This window comes from Protopterus annectens, chromosome 11.part0 (genome assembly GCF_019279795.1).
Source record: "Protopterus annectens isolate FY-2018-M chromosome 11.part0, PAN1.0, whole genome shotgun sequence".
In the NCBI taxonomy this organism is placed as follows: Eukaryota; Metazoa; Chordata; order Ceratodontiformes; family Protopteridae; genus Protopterus; species Protopterus annectens.
Window position 1 is genome coordinate 1521162378 of NC_056745.1, and position 27874 is coordinate 1521190251.

The window sequence follows — 27874 nt, forward strand, 5'->3', positions numbered from 1 at the left end:
GATCGAAAGTTTTCCTTCTGAATCAGAAGTAGTAGGACCTGAATTTTTTGAGGAGGCTCTGAAGTCATTGAGGTAGAGGGAGTCTTAGAAGATCTAACAGGAAACCTCTTTCCAGACTCAGAGCTTTGGTATGTTTGCTGGGGGTTGACCCCTGGAGGAGGAATAGTAAGAAAAAGGGGACAGTAATCCCTTGAGGACCAACTTGTTCCTCCTAGCTGCAGTCCCCTAGAATTAAGAGGAGCACGGATGATACAATTAGTATTAAGACAGGTTGCTCCTGGACGATAAACACACACTCTGTCATTTTTTTTAAATTAACAACAAAAAAATACTACCAACAATGGTAGTGTTAGTTACCCCAAAAAGGGTAGGAAAGGGTAAAGTAAAGAAGAAAAGGTACCTACAATGGTATACAACAAGAAACTACCCAACAAGGTAAAGGGAAAACCAAAGGAAATTACTCAGGGGTGGAAACTGAACACTAAACAGATACGGAGGGAGAAAGTAGAGAGGATAATTTAACACAAATTCTGAAAAAAAAAAAACATTCAGAAATGCTCTAAAGATTTTACCAAAGGCTAGAGACAGGATCTCTGTGCAAGATAGCAGTAAGTGAGATCTGAGGTATTGTAGGCTGGCTGAGGCATTATGGGTATAGGGACGAGCTCCAGAGTTGAATCTTTAAGTCTGAGATATGCAGCAGAATAGGAGAGGTTAGCTCCATAACCCATATGTCGAGGAAGAATGAAAAGGAAAAATCAAAACAGTGCAAGAAACTTCTCTGTGTGGAAGATTTTCAGTCCATGTATTTTTTATCTACATTTGTGTTCTTAAATGGTCTCTAGTTGCTGCTGTTGTGTCTTTCAGCTTTTCCTGGTTAGGGGTCGCCACAGTGGAACTCCAGTCCACTAATGATTGGCAGTAGATTTGTACGTGCTGGCTTGCCTGGCCTAATGCACAACCTTCAACAAAGGAATGCCCTACTTAATCACTGTATATTAATCAGATCAGACAACAGTAGGAGAAGTAGCGAACTTAAACTCAAGTCAAAAAAATAAATAAATAAAAAATATATAATTGTACAGAATTACTAAGTATTCTAAAGTAATCCAATCAAGGCAGGCAGTCTGTTCCCAGTCTAAAATCCTTTATTAAGTACACAGACAAGCGATCCAAGTAAAACAAAAACAGAGTAATAGTTTCCTCACAAGCTTTCTAAATATATATATATATATATATATATATATATATATATATATATACACACACACACACATATACTTTTTAACAGGCACGGGAGTGGTTTATTGTAATTCTCACCACTTAGTGGGTCAAAGCAGCACATCACACCTTCCTTTTTATTGTTTGAAAGCCAAGGGAAAATGCATCTTTTTTTCTGTCTTTTTAAGTGTCAAACTATAATCCCCACTAAATTGAGACACAATTTCCTTTCAGAGTTTTCCAGTTTTCCCTGGATAATCCTGAAGTAAAACTACATGTGTACAGCCATAAACATGTGTGCTGCATTATAAATCAGAATAGGTTTTGCCAATGACTTACATGATAAAAAGTCCTGTGAAAAAATTACTCAAGTTATGAAAATTCCTTTTAGAACTTCTCAGTGAGTCTTCTACTGCTGCAAACATAATTAATACAAGTTCACCTTAATTTCTGCTTCATCTGGTTTGTCACCACATTTAACAGTTAGTGACAACAGGCCTTCAGTTCTTCAGCTGCTTATTACTGATTCATAGGCAACCGCAATACTAACATAGGTAGATAGGTGATTACTAGGCTAATGGCACAAGAGCCCTTAAAGCCTAGCCAATAATACCCAGGATATGACAGTATTATATCTTAACTCCCCAGATATGGAATGGGATAGTATCAGGGTAGTGGGTCTTTGGGTGTTGGAGCCCACAGTCATTTTACAGACTGCCTCTACCCATAAGGGACATGGGCAGTACCCTAGGAGTGAATTTATGGTTCCGTAGCCATTTATCTAAATTCTTTTTGAAGAGAGTGAGGGATGGGCTTTCTTTTATGAAGATGGGAGTTTTGTTCCATAGACGAGGTAGCCCTTGGAAATGAATCTTGTTTCTCCAGTAAGTTCTGTTAGCATCACAAATAAGTTTCAGGTCCATGGAATGTATAACCCTTGTATAGTTTTTCTTGCGAATATGTAACAGTTTCATCATGGCTCGATTACAGAATGCCTTGTAAGTCAGGCATAAGTCCCCTGTCAATAAGTAATTTGAGATAGAGTAAAGGGATAGGGTCTTTAGTCGGTCTGCATAAGACATGTGTCTTATGTTTTGTATATTTTTAGTGAGAAACCTCTGGGGTCTTTCCAGTTGGTTTAAATGCCTGGCTAGATACATGCAGAAGGGAGGGTGTACTCAGTTTTGGGCCTGAAAAGAGCAAAATCAATGGCACTGACTTCTTTTGATCTTGAACAGGTGGTATTTCATTTTTTTAAATGACTAAAATACAGCATTCAATTATGTTTTTGTGAGTGAAACTGTATTTGATGCAATCTAGGTTGATATAAAAACTTACAGTCACAAATAAAGAGAAAAAAATGGATCAGGATGTTTTTTTTAATTAAAAAACTTTGGACTATTTACCTGTGGCAGATTCCTGCTGACAACGGTCCAAAACATTCAAGCATACCTTGTCTTGTGCTGTGTAATTAGAATAAAACAAAGGATTACAATCACAAAGAAAAATATTTGATAATACACAAAAAAGTTATGTACTTACCATAATGATAGATCTGTGTTGTTTGCTTATGTCCTTCCTCAACTTATGGGTCTTCAGATCTGAACTTGGATTAGACTTCAGCCACTCTAGACTTTAGATCCAAAGTTTTGCTCCACCTCTTACCCATAATCCCCTCCTGTCCCCATCATTACCTCAGATCGAGTTTACCAGTAAACCCATAGTGGATAAGATCCTTTAAATAACAAAAACAAAAAAAGTATATATACATACATACATACACGTATATATATATATATATATATATATATATATATATATATATATATATATATATATATATGGGTTGCTTAAGATCAATATTTTGTTCTAGAGCTGAAAGAGCATGTGAATGTATCCAGGAGACAGATTGTACCATCGTATCAGAAACCGAGATAGTGAACTCCAGAAATATGGAAGGGAGGAGGAGGGTAGGAAGTTTAGGATGGACAGAGGCAGACAACACAGATCTATAGTTATAGTAAGTGTGTATTATTTGATGTTGCCCATTCTTCAACATACGGGAGAGAATACCCAGCTAATGAAGTCTCGGGGTGATCTCAGAAGGATATTCTAGATGACGGCTGATTCAAAGGCAAGCTCTATCTCTGGAGAGCAAATCAAATTTATAAGAAGAAATGAAAGCATGATCATTGGACCAAGTTGCAGCAGTGCAGATATCAATAGATATTCTTGACAAAAATGTGGTTGATGTAGATACAGATTTAGCTGAATGAGTTTTGATGGATTTGGGCAAGGTCAGACCCTTATTTTATATGCATGCACGATGCAGTTAGATAGCCATCTAGATAAAGTCACTTTAGAGACTTTCTGCTCCGGTTTAGGTTTTAAGAACAAGAAAAACAGTTATCAAACTTTATAATGTTCTTGGTACTGTGTTGATTAAGCCGAAGATGCATGCCCAGCAGATGTAGCATGTACAACCTCATCTTGGTAAAATTTAGGTAGAAAACTGGTAGGTTGATGGAGTGGTTTAGTGAAATCTCAAGTAGCTACTATAGGGGTAGGGATGACTCTGCAAAGATACCCTTATGGAGGGGTTTGCATGACAGTCTGTAGTTCTGATACTCTCCAGTCTGAGGTGATTTCAACCTGCAACAATGTTTTCCAAGCCAGAAACTGGAAGTCCACCTTGGCTGCAGGTTCAATGGATGTTTAAAAATAGCTTGTAGCATCATGGTTATGTCCCAAGGAGGGGTTGAGATTCTTAATGTGAGGCCTAAGAAGAAAGGTGCCTTTGAAAAAGGCCTTGGACAATCTAAGAGAGGCGACGGATGACTACTGGTTTTCTCCAGTATGGGAATTTAAAATGGCGGCTGCTTGGACTTTTATGGTTGAGTAACTGGCTATTTCGTGAAAGAGTGAAGCCAGGAGGTCTAAAACAGCTGAAAGAGGATCCAGGTTCTGTTGAGAGGCCCAAATAGAAAACCTTTTCCATTTTCTTTTGTAAATCTTCCAGGTAGATGGTCAGTGGGATAAATTAAGAATGTGGATTACTGAGAAAGAAAGCCTGGACTGACTAGCCTTCACTGGAATTAAAGAAACCAAGCGATTAACCTGGTGGCTTGAATGTCTGGGTGAGACATTCTGGACTGGGGTCCAGTACCCAATGGGGGTGTACCAAATGAGGACAGAGGAAGGGAAACCACACCTATTGAGGCCAGAATGGAGCAAAGAGGATGGCTGTGAACTTCCTCTCTGATGCTTTCTGTAGGAATTTTGGAATGAAAGTGGTAGGAAGAAAAGCGTACAGGAGTCCAGAGGCCAAATGTGGGTCAGAGAATACCTCAGTGACTCCCTCTTCTGGGGGATTAGAGCAAAGTACCTGCTGTACTTCTTGTAGTGAGGGAAGGCAAAAAAAAATCACAGAAAGGTCATTCCCAATGACAGAAAATCTGCTCCTCCACTATCAGATTGAGGGACCACTCATGAGGAAGATGGATAGATCTTGTTAACCTGTTCGCCAGAATGCTGGATTTCCCCAGAATGTGCATTGCTGTCAGAAAGCGACTGGAAGACATCGTCCACTGCCACACTATCATCACTTCTTGACATAAGGGTTAGGATTGTGCTCCCCCACTTGATGATGTATTAGACCACCACCATGTTGTCTGTCTGAATGGATATCACTCCTAGAGGTAGGGAGTACTGATAGGCTTGCAACTCTAGCAGGATTGTCCTTATCCCCAAAGTACTGATGTGAAGACTGGCCTCAGAGTAAGACCATGTGCCTTGGACAGCCATTTCCATATACTGCCCCCACCCCAGCTGGGACGTGTTTAGGGATCATTGTGGCCTTGGAAGAAGCAGGGAAAAAGGGCCAGCCCTGAGGGACTTTCAGGGACTCGAGACACCATAGTATGTGCGTCCTGCAAATGCCTATGGGTCATACTCAAAAACTCATGGGATAGGCTATTATACCAAAAGCATCCACTGGAGAACCCTCATGTGGTATCTAGCAAGAGGAACCAAAGTAACCGAGGCAGCCTTATATCCCAAAAGCTGAAGGTTCACTTTTGCATCTGCCAGGAATGTTCGTGAAGGACTTGACTGTATTTGGTGGTCAATCTGTTCTCTGGGAGTCTCGTAATCTGGCATGTCGTATCCAGGTGAGTACCTATAAATTCTATTGTCTAGACCAGAAGAAACTTGGACTTCTTTATGTTCACTGTGATGCCCAGTAGGGGGTAAAGGAAGACCAAGAAGTCCCTGACATGGACAAAAAAAATCTTTGTAGGAGCAGAGCCAGTCATCTAGGTATGGGAACACCTGGAACCCCTGCAGTCTGAAATGAGCTGTGAACACTGCCATGCACTTGTGGGGGCTATGGTGAGACCAAAGGGCAGGAGCGTGAATTGAAAAATGACTGTCTGTTAGCTGGAAGCACAGAAACCTTCTGGATCACCTGTCTCTCATACTGCAGCAGTACGACTCTCGAAGGTCTATACAGCACATCCAATCATCCTTCCTCAACAAGGGGAGGATGGACTGTACTGTGATCACCTGGAACTTTGTCTGACATACCAGCTGAGATGATTGATGCCCACTACTGTCCTGAGATGCCCAGTCTTTTTTGGCACCAAAAAGAATCTTGAGTAAATTTTGGATCCCTGCTGGTCTGGTGGGACCTGCTGGATGACTTGCTTATATAGCAGCTTTTTTGTCTCTAAGATAGCCGATTTTCTTTGTGAGGGAAGAATATTAGGAAGCCTTTTTGATGGGGGAGTGGGACACAGAAAGGTGATAGAAGAACCTCTGGTTATAATCTTCTGCACCCACATATATTTGGTGACAGATGCCCAGGCTTCAGGATGCAAAGACAAATACCCCCCCCCCCCAACTGCTTCCAGCAAGCAGCAGTTGGGCAATTATTCAGGAATGCTGATAAGGCCTCTTGGAGAATGAGCCCCTAGATTTTGTGGGCATCCTCTGCCAGGGGGGCAACATCCACCATTAGAATTCCCCCCCTCTGCCATGGTGGGTCTATCTCAAGAAATGTCTGGGGAAAACAATTAGGATTTCTGGAACCAAAGTTTCTTCCCTCCCTTCTGGTTCCTAGAATAAGTCCTCTGAAGGGGTAGAAAATTGTAATCCCACAGAAGGGGTTTTCCGATCTTGCGCACTCCTGGAGAATGTGCCCTTGAATTCTGGTATACAGGGAATCAAACTATCAAAAGGGGCATTAGCAAAGGACATCGCAAAGTGCTTCACAAAATCACACAATCACATCCAAGCATGTCTCCTTAAAGTAATGCCTGTAACTGTGGCTCTCAAAGCACCTTCAGTCTCATTGGAGATCAGGCACATCAAGGTATTAGAAAAGGACTCTAGGGTGGCCAGGTGCGAGTCCACAGTTTTCCTGTCCCCTGCAGAGATAGACCCAGATAGAGATTTGGAAAGTTTCTTTGTCAAATCTTTCTGAAATGCTGTCACGTGTGCCAAGTAGTTGAGTGCTTTCAATGCAAAGGTAGCTGAGGCATAAACATGCTTCCTAAACTTGTCCAAAGCCCTAGACTCCCTAATTACAGGAATAGAATGACAGGTCTCCTCAGCCAGCTCCTTTTTTGCGGCTGCTGCCACTACCATAGAATCGACTACTAGGCCATTTCTCCAACGAGGATGATCTTTACGCAACACTAAGAATCTGTCTGGCTTGCATGGGCTGGGCTCAGTCACATCCAGTCCCTCCCATGTTTAAAGAAGCTGGTTTGGACCTGAAGGCCTTGAGACGGATTCCTCCTGGAAGGGGACTTCGGAGGGTCATCCGCCTTTCTGTTTCAACAGCTCAAGAATTTCAGTGAATGGGACTTTTTCAAGTTGTGATCTGAGAGACCCTCCCATTCATCAAAGTCAGTGCATTCTATTAACTCCTGTGGAAAGTCCATATGCCTCCTCTTGCATTTATGCTTTTGAAGAACCTCTGCAGTGGGATACTCTGAAGAGAAATCAGAAATGAATGAGAGTCTTGAATATGGACTGCCTTTAGGCTGGATGGGTCTAGCTGTACTGACTGGATAAGAAGAGGAATATCAAGTATCAGGGGCCCAAGGGTTTCCAATAGGTGATGGATGCAGCCGAGTGCATAACAGAAATCTGATCACCAGAGAAAGACAGCATTCCCTCAACAGTCTCGAAAGCCAAAGCATAGGAAGACCCCAAAATCATCCTGTAAGAAACCAAAGGATCCCAGTCTACAACCTGGCCTGGCTCCGAAGCAGATACAGATGCGGGAGTTGAGCTATCTAGCTCCAAATACCGAGGGGAAGGGATGGCTCCAGAAACTTCAGAGTCAACCCCTACCCCTGATCTGAGCAGATGCTTTGGGTCAGAGATCCTTCCAATCAGAGACATTCAAAGCCAGTCATAACAAAGACATCGCCAAGGTAGAAGACGACCAGGTCTTTGGAACCAATGATGACAACCCTTGGATCAAACTTGGCTACAAAGGTCCCAAACCTGGAGGGCAGATTGGGGCAGTAGTAACTGACAGAAAGAGGGGAAGGACCGAAGCTTGTGTGTCCAAAAGGGGTCACACGGAGAGCTCAAATGAATTTGGGTCCTGAGGAACTTCCTCATCATACGATCCACATCTGCTTCTGAAAGGCTTCTGGGAGAACAGACTGATCTTATGGACAAGGAGGGGGAAGAAGATCGATGCACCAGCCTTTCTTGTAGAAAGGGTAATCATAATATCAGTGATACTGACTCTAGGGAAAACCTGGGCTCGGGCAAAGGTGGAGTATGAGATATGACTGCTGATGGATCCAGCAGAAGTGAAGGATCCATCTGACAGTCTTGAAAGTTTTGGAGCCGGAGCCGAAGAATTAACTGAAGAGAAGGAGCAGTCCAAGGATCGCTTATTAGCCTCTAACTTTTTCTGTGGATCTTTCACCACTTTTCTCCCCTTTATGTCTGTCTGAAGGCTTCTTGGCAGATGGGAAAGTCCACAGAAGAAGAAGAAAATGACTGGGACGGATCTCCTGTGGTGGGCTACGAGCAGTCCCTTCAGAACTTGTTCTGATGGTCAACAACAGTCCTCTGGCTAATGTCAGTACAGACGGAGCAGTCTTCGTTCAGATGCGATGCACCAAGACAGTATACACATTTTGAATGGGCATTGGAATTAGAGATCTTGTGGCCACAGGCTACACATTTCTTGAAACCTGAGGGTTTTTCCATACTATAGAAAGAAAAATACAGGTTACTACAAAAAAACAGAAAGGAAATGATAACAAGCTGAGGCTACACAGAAACACTAACTACAAAAGGGTGTCAGTGGTGCTAAAAGAAGATAAAAAAAACTTTTTTTTTTTTTTTGTAAATAGGTAAGGAGAGACTACAGTAAGAAGGAAATTTGGAGAGGCAAATGTTAATTAAGAAAAAATTTATAAATAACAAGTGCAAAACACTAAGCTCAGGCATGCCTGAGCAAATGGGACCACATATGTTTGAAAGAGGAGCAAACGAGATCTAAGGTAATGTTGGGAAGAGAAGGGGATTGTGTGCAAGGGGAGAAGCCTGAGCTTTTAATCCAAAGTCTAGAGTGGCTGAAGTCAGATTTGAAGACCTCTACATTGAGGAATGGATGGAAAACAACATCAGATCAATTACTTCTTAAATAGATTTGTAATAACTGCACTTATCAATATTTCATTAAAACGATTTAACTATAATATGAAGTATTTTGGACAGAAGGAGAAAAGTAACATACTCATGTACTGCTGTATATAATCTGGTTCATTTAAAAAAAAGTCAGCACCATAACTTCATAGCTCTTGGTTTTCCAGTTTGTTTCTCAGCTGAGGTGCCATATGTGGACAACCAGTATGTATTCCCTGTGTCCATATAGGATTTTACCAAGCTCCACTCTCATGCCTCATGCCACATGCCAAAGGCATGGAATAGTGAAATGCTGATCCTTCAAATTGTCCGCAGGTGTAAATAGGTATGTATGTATGTATGTACGTAACTATCTGTGGGTGTGTGTGTGTAAGCACGTTATGTCCTGCAACAGACTGTCATCTTGTCCAGCACATTCCTCTGCCTTGTGCCCTACTGAAAGGCAGAAGTCCTAGCTTCACTACAACTCTAAACTTGATTAAGCAGTTAACTGGAGAATGAAGAACAATCTGTTAAAAGTTGAAATATTTTACTTGTTACAGGATCATTGTTCATTATTTAAGGTTTGATGTTAATATCAGGATTTTTTTTAATCTGTATATTGATATGCATTTTATTTAGTATATACTTGGCTGTTTTTCTTAATTTTAATAATGTGAAACTTACTTATTTCAATTCCATCTTTCTATAAAGTGCCTGTTGATAAAGCAATATAACAAAAGAGAAGATGAGCTCAGATTTAAAAAAGGAGTCAGCAAGTTGTTAAAAAAATATGACAGGCACAAGCATATTTTATGTTGTGAAGTGATTACGCAAGGAAGCTGCAAATGATAACTGTAGCTCTCTTTAAAAAATACTTGTGGATGGTGTAAGGGAAATAGTGAACTGTGAATCCATTTCCCACACGGAATCATGTTAAGGAAAACAAGTACTGTAAGCAGCACGTGATACTGAGACAAATGGCCATGACAATGCACACAATACACACCTGTGCAAATTTGTACAGCTGGAAATATGTACACCTGAGTATATGAAGCACGGTCAGGTATGCTTCCTGCATACTAATATGTCCTTGGTATCATGCACCAGTGATTTTGTTTTGGAAAGTGGGAAGCATGGATAGAATCTCTTAGGTGATACATATCACATAAACAGGATATTGCATAAGTTGTACCTATTATGTATACAGGACATTACACAAGCTATACATATTACATACATACGATATTACATAGACTATACATACCACATACACACCATATTGGATATGTTATACCTATTATGTATACAGGGCATTACACAAACTATACATACTACACATACAGGATACTGCATATGTTATACCTATTACATATGCAGGACATTACAAAGACCATATATACAATGTATACAAAATATTGTATAGGTTGTACATGTACTGGACATTGCATATGCCATGTTATACTACATTTCTAACAGCAGCAGAAGGCAATTAGCTAGTCTATTCCTTCACATAATCACCCAGCTGAGTTACCAGTGAAGTCCAGTTCAGATTAAGAGAAGCACTGGTAACAGTAAGTGTCCTGGCATAGAGGATAACGCCCTAACAACTGCCCGGGGACCCATGTTTAATTAGTAGCAGGGGCATCTGAGGCATTGGCAGGGAGGGACAGCATGGGCGTTCATCAGACATGCTCCCTGAGAGAAGGAGTGGTCCACAGAGGGAAGTAGCCCTCGGACGTTGTGACCAAATGCTGGGGTGGGGAAAGGGAAATAAGTACAGGCCATAATTAACCCCTCCATCATCAGCAGAAGGAGTTGCTGATGCAGCTTCCCAGGACACCCTTAAGATCCATGTCATCCCAACTCACTCAAAGTCCAGGGGAGGAAGGAATAGCAGGCAGAGTGAAGGGTAGACGGGGTACTGGGACAGCTGATGTATAAAGCAGGGCGTGGGGGGTGGTTAAGATTCACACTGGTAAAACATGGGGCCTTAAAATAAAGCCATTTATTTAGATGGTTTAAAAGCAAACATACTAGTGTGTTGGGTGTAATGCCTTCTAAATATGCATTGGAAATGAAACAGTAATTTTAACAACTCACTCTGAGGAAACAACCAGTTCCCAACTTCTATTTAACATAAACCAAAAGAATTAAATTGTAATTACTAGTTTCTGTCACAATTATAAAAAAAACTTTATATTTAATTCACTGTTCAAGTCAAAATATTGTAAAATATTGTAAACAAAAACAAATCAGTTTATTAAATATTAAGAAGCATATGGTATATAGCAATATATGTGAAGTATGTCATGTTAAAATAATTTGATTACTTTTATATGAATGTAAATTTGTGTATATCACAAGTGATAATACAATAAAGGTGTTTGGAAAAAAAAAAGAATATTATACAATGACTAATGATTAGTATTCCAAAATGTGCACGCTGATTGGCCAGCCCAGCCAGCATGCCCTTTGTAAATCCGACATATACTAATGGAAAAAGGTCCGGTCGCCTGGACTTTTTCCATTAGTATAAGTCTTGATTTGTTTTTTTGTTTCTGTTGGGTAGCAATGGAGAACGAAAGATCTCCGTTGCTGTAATCTCACTATGTTATATGTTTAACATAGCGAGATATCTTAAAAAAAAGGCAACGGAGAATTTCCTTTTTCCGTTGCTTTTTTAAAGATATTTCGCTATGTTAAACTTGTTTAAGATAGCGAGACAGCTTTAAAAAAGCAACGGAGATCTTCCTTTCTCAGTTGCTTCCTCTACACAGCTCTGATGTACTGCGTAAGCATAAGCAAGCACAGCACATCAGAAAAAGCCCCAGAACAGCGGAAAACCACAGAAGGGCACCATGCAGGTATTATACAAAGGCATTATTTAAGAAAGGTAAGTTTTTTTTTCCTTAAATAATGTCATTGTATAATAGCAATAACCCACATATGGGTGTGGGTAATGCTAGATTTACCCAGGGTTGTCTTTGTTTGGTCACTCGGGCTTTGCCCTTGTGACCAAACCACACCAACCATGGGTAAATCTAGCATTACCCACACCCAAACGTGGGTTACTGCTTAACTAACAGACATATGGTTGCCTGAGCTGGGGTGAAGGAAAGCAGTGGCAGACAGAGTGAGCAGATATTATTTAGCAAATAATTTTTGTTCATTAAAATACAAAAGTGTGCAAGTTTGATTAAACAGCATTAAGAGGATGATCTCCTGAGGAGCAGACAGCACTGTGAGTGGGGGATTAGATTACAAGTTCATTGTGCTCATTGGATTATTAGAGTATAACAAGATTAGAAATAAACTCAGTTATGTAATGTAAAAACGGGATTTTGAGTCAGATTATAAATATGTCATATTACAAGAAATACTGCAAAATAACACAGCGTTAACATCAGTTGAAAAGAAAAGCATAATTTCCAAAATGGTGGAGTGGTATAAAATTAATCAAGGCTTACAAAAGGAAAGAAGGGCTCTTAGAACACACACAACATTTGAGTCCTCTAGAAATAAACAAAAGGTAGAGTGACCAATGAATTGTAAACACTAATAGTGCAGGAGAACAACATTTTAAACTAAGTTATCAATTTGTAAAAATAAAAAAATATATATCATAGTTACATTAATTAAATAAAGCAAGAAATCCTAATTGCTACAATATCAATACACGAGATGGTGATCACAAATTATAGAGAAATGGTAAATGGATTTAGTAAATAAAAAGGGACTACAACTGGACAATAATATAATAAATCATATATTACTAAAGGAATATACTTGTCTAGTAATATCAGACTCTACTACATCAACTGCATTAAGGAAAATAAATAGAAACACCTCTATAGGATCAGACGGTATCCCAGCTACTAACATAATGAATAAGATCCTATAGCTGATTGTTACTACTATGTTACTAAAATTTAATAAATTGTTTTCTAGTCCTGATGAGCTTTTCTCCCCGGGTCTCTGCTGAAAATGAGCCAAAAGCTCAGCCAGACTAACCCAGTTAAGAAATGTACAATAAATAAAAAAATATATATAATAAATGATCTGACACCAACATTACATATCCTTTTTAACATTATGGAAACATTCTAACTTCACTCCCATTTAAAAAAAAACACGAGAGCTCTGAAAAAAGAAGTTATGTACTCACTATAATTCCATCTGAGTAGTTCTACTTAATTTGCCGTCAACCTGTGGGTCTTCAGATCCACATCAGATCTGACATGGCCGCATTTTCCAGCTATGGCTCCAAACTCCATGCTCCTCTCCTTACCCATAATGCACCCCTGTCTCCCTTCAGATCGAGTTTACTGCCTAATAGGTATCAGACACCTAACCCAATGACACCTTATCATTAAACACCAATTGTCACAAAAAGAAACTTAGCCTGGACAGGACCAAGGATCCCAACAATAACCGTCTGATATAAAGGGCATGTTATATCACAGAGGATAAGGTTAGGGGGAAGGAGGGGGGGATGGTTGAAGACAAATGAAGTAGAACTACTCAGATGGAACATTATGGTGAGTACATAACTTCTTTATCTGAAATAGTTTACTTCATTTGCTCTTCAGAGTCCCCAGCTACATAACTCTTGAGAGGCCCTCAAGGAAGGATATTCTGGAGCACCCCACTAAACTGCACCTCAGGCGAGAACCTGGGGGACCTGAGCCGAGGTGTCATTGGCCTGGAAACAGACTTAAACTTCGGCGGAGGGCCGGCCTCCAAGTGGTCAGGGGATCACTTGCGAAGCCGGTCCTTCTTGGCTTTATCCCCTTCCCCAAACCTCTAGGCGGGAGGGTGAGTCCCAGAGGCCATGGAAGGGGAAAATGAAGCAGCAGCCACTGCTTTCCCAGCAGGGGAAGGTGGGACCTCGGTCTCAGCAGAAGAGGGCAACAGGCCCTTAAGGATCAGTTTGTCACACCTGTCCTTAAGTGCCCTGGAATTAAACCCAGCGCAAATAGAACAGGGGGACTGGAGATGAGGCACCCCCAAGCAAACCACACACAGAATGTGGCCATCCACCGGAGAAAGCTTATGGCCACACTCTGTGCATCTTTTTAAGCCTGGCTTTGGGGCGTCTGCCATGCTTTAGCCAGCTCAACACACACACACATAGACATAGACATACACACACACACACACACACACACACACACACACACACACACACACACACACACACACACACACACACACACACACACACACACACCATGAGGAAAGAACAGATGGGAGGAAAGATAGCAAAGCCTACTTACTACTTTTTTTTTTTTTTACTGCTACGGAGAACACCAAGAAAGTATAGAAAAGGGTTGAAGAGAAATTAGAGAAAGAAAGGCCAAAAAAGGAACAGATTACTGATTCAGAAAACTCTCAAATGGTCTGGAGCTCGGATCATGCTACTTCCTCTCAGGCGGCCAACGAGATCTGAAGGGAGAAGGGAGACAGGGGGCATTATGGGTAAGGGGAGGAGCATGGAGCTCGGAGCCGTAGCTGGAAAATGCGGCCGTGTCAGATCCGATGTGAATCCGAAGACCCACAGGTTAAAGAGCAAATGAAGTAAACTATTTCAGATTAAGTAGTTACATACCAGTGAGCCTTACTCCAGTTTTTTGGCACATACTTTGGAAAATGTATAACTGATTTAAAGCATAAAGATATAAGGACAGAATCTGCTGATTTATATGAAAATGGATTTATGAAAGAAAGGTCCACAGTAACTAACCGAGTTGAATTTTATGGGTAATAATTTCAGCAGTACTTTGTGGATTGTCATGTTGAACAATATTTTATTGGACAAAGCAAAGGTATTTGACTATCTTCATTAGGAAGAAATACACAGAATGTTAACAACCATGCGAGATAATTCACTTTTGATTATGTGAATAATTAGACGGCTCAGTGGTACAAGCTGATCAGTTCTCGTTCAGTGATGCCACTCATAAAAAAAATAATTCAAATCTTGTGTGCCACAGGGATCAGTTTTGGGGCCATTACTATTCGATATTGTTTTTTCTACCATATCAAAACACAATACCTGTTGGTTAAATAAATGCAAAGATGACTGCAAAACTGGATTCACTACTGTCACTAGGAAAGACACAGATGACGTCAATAACTACCTAAACAAGATAGCATTAAGAGCACCAGAAGTGGGTATACGTTTTAGTCGTGAAAAATATATGATTACACACTTTTCAAAGACTCTGTTAAGGAGACAAGCAATGTTTCAAGACAGATGCCTACAAGAGATTAAAGGAGTCACCATCACTAACAAATACTCTTTTGGTGAAAATGTGCATATATTAATCCACACTACACTTAGGGAGATGGGTGTCTTTGTTACGAAACATTGCTATGACAGATGACTGTCACTTACTGAGTATTTACAAGACCACTGTTAGAATGTGAGAATTCATTTTGCTTATATAAATCAGAACATTTAGATAAATTAGAAAGTGTCCAAAGAAAGCTCAGCAAAACAATTTACTCTGAAAATAAACTGAAAGAAGCAGCAATATGGTAAAAACTGAATATTTATTCCTTGCACTATAGATATTATACGGGTAAATTAATATTAGCATATACTGCACTGAAGAGTGAAGAACTCAGAGTAATAATAACTTTCATTTTAGAAATATATCAGAGTGCTAAAACGTATAGACACAGTTACCTGAAAATGTGTATAAACCATAATAGGGCTAAAAAAAGAGCAGAATTTCTAACACAACTTACTCCAGTGATTTGGAATTGACTAACATCTTTAAACAGAATAGTCTAGAACTTCTCAAAAGAAATATAAACTTGCAGGTGGGAGCAGAGGCTTACAATCTCATATTTAGGGAGGCAGTGCCCTTAGAAGGCCTTTGGGATGGAACCCTGTAACACTGAATATATGTCAATACGTGTTAAGTGAGGGATGCTATTCATTAGCAGGTGTCTATTAATACTATTATTTAGTGTAAATGGTAGCAGAACACTTTGAAAATTATTATAGCACAGAACCCTCCACCTGGGACAGGTAAGAAGGTCATGCCCCTTCAATTCTCTCTCCCCCCCCGGTACACAAATACATGACGCTTCCACTGCCAAAGCCGCTAATCAAACAGAAGTGCAAGCAGAAACTTGTAAACGTAGAAATCATTTATGTGCTAATATAACATCTATTTTATCTTAAATTTAAAGATGCAGCTGCCATTCAGCAAACAGATTTTGCCAGGCATATTTAAGGAAACCACTACTAACATCAACAGCTGTGTATTTTCTGTACGTATGAATGTGTGTTTTTATCTGACACAGTCTTCTAAGCTGCAGATGAAGTACGTTATTCATCCCCAAAACATTGTTTTCTTGAGCTTCTGTATGAATCTAAGCATTACGTACTCAGTACAACGCTTTACTAGATTCCATAAATGTAGATGTTAGAGTGCTCATACAGCTGCAGTCATAACAGATGGGTTATCCTGCAGTCATGCGGGTCCTCGGTCGGCCGAATTCCAAAGTCTAGGTCCGGCGTTGGTTGTCATCGCTTCTTCCCTGACGTCAGCGCGGCAGGGGTATAAAAGAGGCAGCCGACGCCATTTTCTTCAGTTTTTCTTGTCCCAGGTGTCAGGTGCCCCCAGAAGGAAGGCAAACATAATGTTATGCAAAGATGCAATGTTGATAAATCAAAAACAGTAGTTGCAAGCAAATACACCATAAAAGAATACCCCAGAAAGGCTATATGAAAAGTGTTTGTCATAAGGCCTGTCCTAAGAGGGGATGGAGGGAGGGAAACCTTGACTGCAGCTGTATGAGCACTCGAACATCTACATTTATGGTAGGTACAAAACTGTACTATGTTCATCGTGCATACAGCTGCAGTCATAACAGATGGGTAGAATCCCAAAGCTAAGTAAGGGTGGTAGGCACTAAGTGGAACAAGGAGGGGCTAGGATGCCCTGCAGGACTGCTGTGGCAAAGCCCGCTCTAGATTTTGAGTACAGTGGGAGGTGATAGTGCTTGGAGAAAGTGTGCACTGAACTTCAGGTGGCTGCTTCCAAAATGTCCTTGGTAGGGACCCCCCCTGAGGAAGGCTGCAGAGGCAGCTGTGGCTCTGGTGAAGTGGGATCTGATGCATGCAGGCACAGTTTTTCCATGAAATGAGTAACAAAAGCGTATGCAGTGGGCTATCCATTTTGAAATTGTCTGTTTGGAAATAGCCTTTCCCTGAGCACCTACAGCATAGGACACAAAGAGTTGTTCAGATTTCCTGAATGGCTTTGTTCTGTCCAAGTAGTAACGAAGTTGTTTGTGAATGTCCAAGGAATGTAGTAGTCTTTCCCCTTTGTTTTGTGGATTAGGATAAAAGGTAGGTAAGTGGATAGTCTGATTCAAAGCTACACTGGATACTACCTTTGGCATAAAGGTAGGATTGGTTCGTAAGGAGACTGTCCTGATGGAAAATGATGAATGGTTGCACAGCCATGAGGGCCTGTAGCTCCGAAACCCTGCATGCTGAGGTGATAGCCAGAAGAAAGGCTGTTTTCCATGACAAGTACTGTAACTCTGTTGAAGAAGCTGGCTCGAAGGGAGGAAGGGACAGCTTTTCCAATGTAGTTGAGGTCCCAAGCAGGGACTGGTGGTTTCCTTGGGGGTTTTATATTCTTTGCCCCCTCTGAGGAACTGCCTTAAGAGAGGGTGAGAGAATAAAGGAGGATCTGTGTTGTATTGTGCAGAAATGGCTGAAGCGTGGATCTTGATGGAGGAGAAGGAAAGTCCATTGTTTAACATCTCAGCTAGGTACTGTAAAATTTGAGGTATATTTATTACCCAAGGATTCTGTCCCTTTCCTTGATTCCAGGCATAAAATTGTTTCCATTTGGCGGAGTAGGCCTTTCTAGTAGAAGGTCTTCTGGCCTCCAAGATGACATTCTGCACCTCCTTGTAGAGGAGAAACTGTTGGGAAATCAAGGAATTCTCCATGCAGCTAGATTTAGAGTTTTGAGATGGCTGTGAAGGGTTTTGTAGTTGTGCTGGGACAACAGAAGAGGGACTAGAGGTAGGATCCATGGTGGGGAGTGTGTCAGGCTCTTTAGGAGAGGATACCAGTGTTGCTGTGGCCAGTCTGGAGCAATGAGAATCATTTGTGGCCTCTCTGCTCTGGGTTTTAATAGAACTTTGGGCAGCAGAGGAAGAGGCGGGAAGGCATAGACTGTCAATGTTGCCCAATTGAAGGAAAGTGCGTCCACTTTCCAGGCTTGTGGATGATAAGTCCTTGCACAAAATTTTTTCAACTGGCAATTTCTGTGGGTAGCAAAGAGATCTATGTCTGGCTGTCCCCATGCCTGAGTTATCTTTGTGAAAATTTGAGGATGCAACTTCCATTCGTGTGGATCTGTCATATTTCTGCTTAGGTTGTCTGCCAGTGTGTTTTCCTTCCCTGGCAGGAATTGTGCCTGCAGTTGAATTTGCAATTCCTGTGCTGTGTTCCATAGGGTCATGGCTTGCCTGCACAGGGGGTATGAATGAGTTCCCCTGTTTATGTACCACATCACTGTGGTGTTGTCTGTCCTTATCAATAGCTGGCCTGGATGCAGTAGGTCTTTGAAGGTCATAATAGCATTTTGCATGGCTAGCATTTCCTTTTGGTTGATGTGAAGGAGCTTCTCTTTTCGGGTCCATTTTCCCTGAATGCACTGATCTGTCATGTGTGCTCCCCAGGCGTAGTCTGAGGCGTCTGTTGTGATGATTTGAGTTGCTTGAGGCACACAGAAAGGAAGACCTGTGTTTTTTGGCAAGCTTGAGCCCACCACATAAATTCCTTTTGAAGGCATGGAATGAGTGGGATAATTGCTTCCAAGCTGTGGCTGTGTTGAGACCATACATTTTTCAGGTACCATTGAAGTTTCCTCATATGCAGCTTTGCACATGGGATAAGTAGGATGCAAGATGCCATGAATCCCAGAGCTTGCAGGACTTTCCTTGCAGTTAGCCTGGTGTAAGTTGCCATTTTTCTTAAGTATTGAGACAGTTGCCCTTGCTTGTCTGGCATGAGGTAGGCCATCTGGGTGGTTGTATCCAAGTTGGCACCCAGGAAAATTATTTGTTGAGAGGGTATTAGTTTTGATTTCTTTTTGTTGACTGTGTATCCCAGGAAGTTCAACAGTTTTATTACAAACGCCAGGTGCTGCAGTAGTATGTCCTTGCTGTCCGCTTGGATCAGGCAGTCGTCCAGATATGGGTAGATTTATATCCCTTGTAGTCTGCAGAAGGCGATTACTGATGTCAGGCATTTCGTAAACACTCTGGGTGCAGTAGATAAGTCAAAGGGCAATGCAGAGAATTGGTAATGGGTTGAACCTGCAAGAAATCTGCGGTATCTTCTGCAATCTTGTCTGATAGGGACATGCAGGTATGCCTCCTTGAGGTCCAATGTTACCAGCCAAGACTCCTTGCCCAGCATGGGAAGAAGCTGCTGTAATGTGAGCATCTTGAATTTTGGCACCTGTAGATATGTGTTTAGGATGGATAGGACTAAGATAGGTCTCCAATCTTTGCCTTTCCTCGGTACCAGGAATAGTCTGGAATAAAACCCTTGACCTTGTTCTTTTGCAGGTACCTCTTGAATTGCTTTCATGTCCATGAGAGCTGAAACTTGTTGTTGTGCCTCTACCCTTTGATTTTGTGGCAGGTTTGACATGCCTCTAATTTTTGGAAGGGTGTGAAAGTGGAACCTGTAGCCTCTGTCTATAATGTCCAGAATCCATTTGTCTTTTGTAACAATATGCCAATTTTTTTGAGAATAATGTCAGTTTTCCGCCCAAAGGTGCTGCCATTAAAGCTTTGCTTGGCAGGTGTAGGGGGAAGTCATTGTGTCTGTTTTCTAAAAGACTGTGATCTATCTTCTCCACCTCTTGGGGTTGGTGCTTGCCACTGTCTGGCTCTGAAAGATCCTTGAGGTTGCCCTCTACACCCCTTGGGCACCTGTATCTGCCCCTTTGAGGTCTGTCTGTGGCTGGAAAGAATTAATTTTTTGAAGGCCAGTTTCTGCTGAAACGTGGAGGCTGTAAATGCATGAAATCTTTCACTGTTTGCATTGATTTCACTTTTTCCTCCATTTTCTTTAGCACCTCCTCAGCTTTAACACCAAACAATACATCTTTTTGAAGAGGTGCATCTAATAATTTAGCTTTGACATGATCTGGTAAGGTTTGCTCTTTGAGCCAAGCGTGCCTTCGTATAACAGACCCCGTAACAGCAGCTCTACATGAGGCCTCTAAAGCATCAAAACCACACTGCAAGGTATGTTTACCCACTTGCTCTGCACCATGCAACAAATCCTGTAACTCTTTTAAATCTGGTTGTTCTGGTTGCATCATCTTGCTTTTCAGCTGAGATATCAAAAACTGTTGATACTTTAACATATGGAACTGACAGTTTAATGCCATCATGGTTAAAGTGGCCGAGGTGTACACCTTTTTCCCCCACCTTTCTAAAGCTCTGGAATCTCTCTCTGAAGGTAATGGGTTTTTTCCAGTAGAGGCCTTAATTCCCTTGGGACCCTGTGAAATTGTTTCTGGGTCAGCAGTATGGCTTTTATATAGGAACTGGTGAGAATCAGGAACCCGGTAATACCTGTCTGGTTTAACAGGAGCTGGAGGCAAAGAATCTGGATTAAGGCTGGCTTCTGTGTACACATCATCCAATATATCTAAAACAGGAGGGATAGCCAGAGGCCTATGCTGGGGGAGCAGAAGAAATTCCCTGAGCCTTTTCTTGGAATCTGAGTAATCTTGGCCTTCCCAGTGAAAGTGTTCCCTCAATGTATGCAGGGTTTCCCCAAAACAGAAGTCCTCAGGGGGGGGGAGACCGAGGGAATAGACTCCTCTGCGTCAGAGTCTTCGAATGGAGAATAGGCATAATCCTGATCCTCAGATAGTTCTGAGGTAATAAAAGCTTGATCTGAGGAAGGGTAGTCTTCCTCTAATCTGGGCCTTTTGTCAGAGGGGGGTTGAGAACCCCTGATAAGAGTAATCAAATCCTCAGCCATTTTAAGCATCTGTTTTTTAGGCATGGTGCCTTGAGAGGGGGTCTGAGGAACCTGTTTTTTGGTTTTCATGGCTGCTTTAGATTTAGTGAAGGCTTTAATAGAGAAGGAGGAAGGCCTGAAGACCCCTTGAGAAATGGCAGGCCTGTCTAAATTCTGAGTTTCCCCGCCAGAAGTGGCGTTGGGATCTGTAGTAGGAATGGGGGCCGAAGAGCCTGCGACCTCGGGTACTGAAGACACCGGTAATACGTTGTCATTGGTACTCAGGGGCTCCGTAGGCACCTCGCTGAGTACCGGAGAACCGGTAGTCGGCCTTAGCGTGGTTTCAGTAGGTGGTGCGGACCTCGTATGTCGGTCCTTATCTTTGCGTTTTTTGCTCAAAACTGGAGTCGGAGTATCCAACGACATAATATAATTAAATTTTTTGCCAAAAAAGTGAAGGGCGAACTCCCCCTGACGCTTAATAGTGCGCTTATTGAATCTAGCACAAAAACGGCAGGCCGAGACGTCGTGGTCTGGGCCTAAGCAAGGTATACAGTAAGAGTGGAAATCCTTATGCAGTATTTGCTTCCCATATGAAATGCAATTATTAACTTTGTCTGACATCGGTCTGAGGCAAGAAAAGTTTCCCCAACGGGGTACTTAGCTTTCAAGAAGACTTCGGCTGAAATACTTTCGTAAATCTCAGGAGATGGCCGACCGGCACTTGCGAACTGCTTCTGCTTTGGGCACTGCGCGGCAAGAAAGACTGAAGAAAATGGCGTCGGCTGCCTCTTTTATACCCCTGCCGCGCTGACGTCAGGGAAGAAGCGATGACAACCGACGCCGGACCTAGACTTTGGAATTCGGCCGACCGAGGACCCGCCTGACGGCAGGATAACCCATCTGTTATGACTGCAGCTGTATGCACGATGAACATCAGTTAATGCTTTTTCCCCCCACTCTGGATGTTCCAAGCTTCCTTTTCTTCTTCTTCTGATAAAGTAGGTTCAGTCAATTAAGTTTCTTAAGCTTTTGTTCCTTGTCTGGACTAACGGGAGGTGCTGAATGGTGCTTCTATTGCATTAATTCTTGCATTTTTGCTGTGATTAAGTGAATGAGAAATGTAGCAAAATCAAAACTGTCCAAAGTCAACAACAGCTGTACTATTTTCCACCTCAAATAAATAACAGAACTTCAACAGCATTTATACTTAATTGCTACGTAATTTTGTTAAGTTGTAAAGCTAAGAAGAGAAATACAGTACAGGGGAGCATATTAGAAAGGCTCCCACCTATCTGCCGCAATCTTGGACAGTCTCTTTGGTGCTGACTTTAATGTTATGCTAGCTCTGGGTTACTGCAGTCACACACCCCATATGTCGCTGGAATGGCTACAGTGACCTCCCTTGGACCACCATTTCTCCATATACTGCTGGTCACATGGGTGTCTGCCACAGACTGCCATGTCAGCAGTATACTCTGCCTCTGACCTGCTTTGCTCAACTAAAGGTGTCTGTTAACTTTTGTCAGGTACCTTGGAAGTTCCACTAAGGCTAACTTACTCTCTAACATCACTTCCTAATTTGCCCCTCCCAAGAGAAATGGAAAGTATTTTAGTAAATGGCTTATTTCTGTTTTTTGACATCAAGTACTATTTGCTTATCTGAACTTATGGCCACTTCTTAACTGGCACCTTTCCCAGTTTCAAAGTTGCATGTACAACTACATCAAAGCACATTTACATCTAGCCCCTCAGTCCTTTCTAAAGCTTACACTACACCACACAACACCCCTTCTCCAATAAAATGACAAAGAAAAAGCCCGAAAATAGCCAGAGCTATGGTGTTAAACATGAATTAAGTTGTTTAAACATTGCATTAAAAATGAAAATCTAGGGATTAATGCAAATCAAGAATCCTGGTTCAAATTTTGGCATTAACCTCAACACTGAACTTAACTAAAACTATACCTCCTCCACAGCCAAAGTAATAGTTCATGCTTGAGGAAACAGTAACTCCTAATTTAAAAAAAAACATTGTCATTAACCTAGTCAGCTGCCTGTACACCTTTAGAATAGCACCTAAAATCAACGAAGGGTCCAACTATCTGGTCTGACACCATAAAATCAACACTGTTTGTTACAGGATCCACTCCAGCACTGACAGCTAGTTATAACTGCATCATTTTGAAGTAAACACAAATTAGTATTATTCCACTAAGCAGCAAATCACTGGTAACTTATTTATTTACTTTGGGTAACCAGGTTGGTACAAAAAGTATTTTGTGCTATAACCGGTTGCAAAAGCAAGAATACAGTTTCATTTTACATAAAGGCAGTTCCACGTTATATATGATAAGAAGTCAGAGCAGGCTAGAGCTGTTCCATACATTTAAATAGAAAGCTATTAATATTTTCACCTTACTTACAAATTAACATGCATACAAATCTTACACTTATCCATACACACTATTTCACTTATAACCACAGCAGCAGCCATTCCATACACACTATTTCACTGATAACCACAGCAGCAGCCATTCCATACACACTATTTCACTGATAACCACAGCAGCAGCCATTTCAGACTGACACTACAAAAGATCAAGCAAGAGCTGAGTCATTTCTAAAAACGATTATCCACCGTCCCTAAAGCAATTACAAGTTACTCCCCGGTTGAGGGGTTCTGACAGATGAAATATTGATCCCCAAGAGTCAGTGCTGGTCTTTTACTTCAAGAGGGAGTTTGTCCCATAAGGCTTTCCCAGCCTGGAGAAGGCACATTCTCCAGCGACTGCTTTAAAGAGTTGTGGTTTAAGAAGATAATGCCTTTTTGGATATTTCCTATGAAGTATATTTTATTTATTTATTATTTATTAGCATTTGTTTACCCAGAAGGTCTGAATGGGCAACAAATAACCAACCCATTTTCACTGAAGGCCAAGGGAAAAATGATTGCTTTTTTCAAAAGTTTTTTTGTTCTTTTTGGAATTTTAACAAGTCTTGGCTCAGGTCAGTTAGAAAATAATTATTTTGCAGACAGTGAATAACATCCAGCTAATTCGTGGGAGGAGCTGAGAAATAGCATTCCTCATTTAACTCCAAATATTTAGTGGCATCTTTATTTAGCTGTAGTGCTTGTTTGACTTGATGTTTTCTGCCCGACTATTGCTGATCTTTGTCTGTATTTAATTCATATTGGAGTTATTCACTTAAGGTTTGGATACTTCTATTTATCTTTTTGATACTGAATTTTCTTTTCTTTTAAGTATTCATTCTTTTCGGAGTTTTAAGAGGTCTTCAGTAGGATCAGTTAAGAAAATAATTATTTTGCAGATAGTGAATAACACTCAGCTGCATTTATTTTTTCCCACCCACCCGCACTGTCGTGGTTGCGCTTTTTAACTCCGTGCCTTTTGAGTTGCCCATTCCACTATAAATTTGATTTTGGACACTTCTCCCAGTTTCACCTCATCAGCTCATTCTACTGCAAACTGAGAGATCCACTGGGGAGGCCCCTTGCCCTCAGTTTCTTAAACTTGAATTATCTTCTGTTTCCTACCTTCCCACTTACTTAAAATATCTCACTTTATTCATCTGCTTTTACTGTAATTGTGTTCTTAAAGTGTTCAATTGCATTTAATCTCCTGCATTTATTACTGATTTTTAGTAGCCTGATCACACTGTAACTGCTATTCTAATCCTGTTAGTTCTGATTTAAGCACTTGCACTCCAAACTAGTTATATTACATAAGGAATGTTCGTAGTCTACACGCTTGTGGCAGGAGAGGTAGATTACACCATTCTGAGTTGGGATGTGTTGGTTGAAGGACTTTTGTGTCTATTATTCGAAAAGTGTCTTTCCTCTGGTTTAAGCACTTGAGTTCCAAACCAGTTATTTTACATTAAGGAGGTTTGTAGTCTATATTCCTGTGGGAGGAGAGGGTAGCCTCCACTCTTCTGAGCTGGGCACTGCTGGTAAAGGCTTACCGTGCCTGTTATTCTAAGTGTTTTTGTGCTGGTTTAAGCACTTGGGCGCCAAACCAGTTATTTTACATTAAGGTTTGTAGTCTACATTCCTGTGGGAGGAGAGGGTGTTTTTGCACTGGTTTAAGCACGTGGGCTCCAAACCAGTTATTTTACATTAAGGAGGTTTGTAGTCTACATTCCTGTGGGAGGAGAGGGTAGACTCCACTCTTCTGAGCTGGGCACTGCTGGTAAAGGCTTACTGTGCCTGTTATTCTAAGTGTTTTTGTGCTGGTTTAAGCACTTGGGCTCCAAACCAGTTATTTTACATTGGGAAAGTTTGTGGTCTACACTTTTGTGGCAGAATAGGATAGCTTATGCCCTTCTGAGCTGGGAATTATTAGTTGACAGCTTATTGTGTCTGTTTCGGTTTAAGCACTGGGGCTCCAAACCAGTTATTTAGCATTAGGGAGATTTGTGGTCTCTACACTCTAGTGGTTTGGGGAGAATAACCTGCAATCTTCTTTGCTGGGAATTGCTGGTTGAAGGCTTAATGTGTCTGTTATTCTAAAAGTGTTTTAGTTTTTTCAATCTGTGTAGATGCCAGTGTCTCACAGCAGTGCCAGTTTCCCTTAAAATACCCTTATTGTCTAGACGTTTTTTTTTTAACTACTAGAGCATCTGCTTTGCACATAGATGAGCATTGCTCACAAAGTTGCTTGTTTCACTGACCTATTCAATACTTAAATTTCCCTCACTTCTTCCTAGTAGATCAGTAGCCACGGATATGCATTTCCTGACTCTCTATGTGCCCTGTCTGACTGAGATGAGTATTCTGGGGCATTGTAGAAACTGCCTCATGTACAGTGACAACCCACTTATTCTTAAACAGATAAAGTATGCAAGAGATATAAATACACTTTAATTCTGGAGGCAAAACTCACTTATACATCCAAAACTAATCCTGTAGAGGTAGTGAGTGTCATGCCTACTGCTTAGGGTAAAGACCCTACACATAAAACTACTTATGCTGAGACACTTACAGGTAACTTTCCTAAAACACTAAGACATCCTGCATGGCACAATAAAAAAGGGTCCTCAGCCATCACATAAACACCATGTTAAGCCACCACCCACACCTTCACATAGTAACACTGTATCTAATACCTCTCATTGAGCAGTTAAGGCAAACCAGTGAACAGCCAAATTTCCTAATCACTGGTGATTCTACAGTGAGATACAGCAATGCCCCCCTCGCCAGGCTGAGTAAGGAGAGATTTACAATTAGCTGGCTTTATGGGGCTAAGATCTATCAAGACACACTGGCACTCAGGTCATCAAACCACAGATACCACTATGACTTTGTCATAGTCCATGTGGGGGCTAATGACCTTAGACATACCTCCCTTGACTACATGAAGTGAGACATGATTGAGCTCACTTATGTGTCTCAGGCAGGTATGAGCCTAGCACTGAGCAGCATACAACCTTTTCCAAGGATGATGCCACTTTATCAACAGCAAATGAAGGATTTCAACAATTGGCTTAGCTTCTGGTGTCAATCCGAACGGGTACAATATCTGGCAGCCTGGGAGGACATGGTTGACAGACCATGCTGCTTTGCCAGGGATGATATGCACTTATCCCCTCTAGGATTTTGGATATTGGTAAATACCTTTTCCACCCCCATAGCGCCTTTTTTAGGCAATGCCAAACTGATAAACCTCCCAACTTAACTGAACCTAAGAAAAAATATCTGAAGGTGGTACCACTTAATACTAGAAGCCTTAACAAAAAACTCCACTCCCTGCAAGCCTTGCTCTCCCTGGAGAGTGTAGACATCTGTGTATCAACAGAGACATGATTTAAAGTTGTGGAGAGTACCCCAGCAATGCAAGGTTACAATGCCTTTCATACCTTTAGACCAGCTACTGCATTGGAGGGAACTAAAGGTGGAGGACACTCCATCTATATTAAAACCAACCGCACATCCAGACTATTTAATGTGTATGACCCACTGGAACTCATACAATTGCAACTCACCATAAACAGGGTCTCGCACCATAGCCTTGAAACCTACAGGTCTCCCTCCATGTCCCAGAAAACCCATACTACCTATCTCAATGTAGTAGAATCCCTCACCATCCAACCCAATATGACAGTCATGAGGAATCTCAACTACTCCCCTATAGATTGGGAGTCATACACCACTTCTAATGCACAAGCCTAGTGATTCCTATACTTTGTTAATACCAGCATCCTGGAACAGTCCAATCTCCTACCAGGGGTACAAACATCCTTGACCTTGTATTCACAAACTTGGGGGGGTGATGCTCCTCATCCAATGTAATGTCTTCACTCATCAGATCTGACTACAATGCAGCATTGCTTCAAATAAAATTCAAATCCTGGGATTCAGCAAAACCAAAAATGTTTAGCAACTATTCCAAGGCTAACCATAAACTACAAAGAGACACCTTGGCTAAATTCCAAGCACCCCGAAACCCAGTAAAAATCATAGCATACGCTGAGCTACATACAAAATCTCTGTACAACTATACTGATAGCTATATAAAGAGAACTGTGCCTACTTGTTTTGAGTAAAATAAACTCAACAGACAAGCCGCCCTGGTGGAATCATTGTATCAACTGGTTACACAACAAAAGAAAAAAGCCTTGGCCAAGCGTAAGAGGAACAAAGCCATACATATTAAAAGCCCCCTACCCAAGACACTGAAGAGGATTAATTATTACTTCAAAGGCTAAATCTGAAGACAAAATAGCTTTGCAGGCAAAGGACAACCACAAAGCTTTCTACAGATATGGCCATGACCTCAGAGGAAATAGTCAACAATGCGCAGAACTTACTGTAAATGGCATAACCCACATTGAACCAGAGGCCATTGTCAACCTTGCGGCTGACAGGTTCACCTCAAATTTATCCCATTCCCCCAGACAGTCTAAAGAAAATACTGCGTACCATAACTCCCCTCAACCATT

At 41.3% G+C, this 27874-nt stretch overlaps 1 protein-coding gene across 1 annotated transcript in view; it reads right to left on the minus strand.

Moving 5' to 3' along the window:
* LOC122815102 (protection of telomeres protein 1-like) overlaps positions 1-27874 on the minus strand; it is a 1603082-nt gene that overhangs the window by 254956 nt on the left and 1320252 nt on the right. Inside the window, exon 12 of the mRNA XM_044087343.1 lies at positions 2628-2684. Within this exon, the coding sequence (XP_043943278.1) occupies positions 2628-2684 (57 nt within the window). The remainder of the gene's footprint in view (positions 1-2627; positions 2685-27874) is intronic.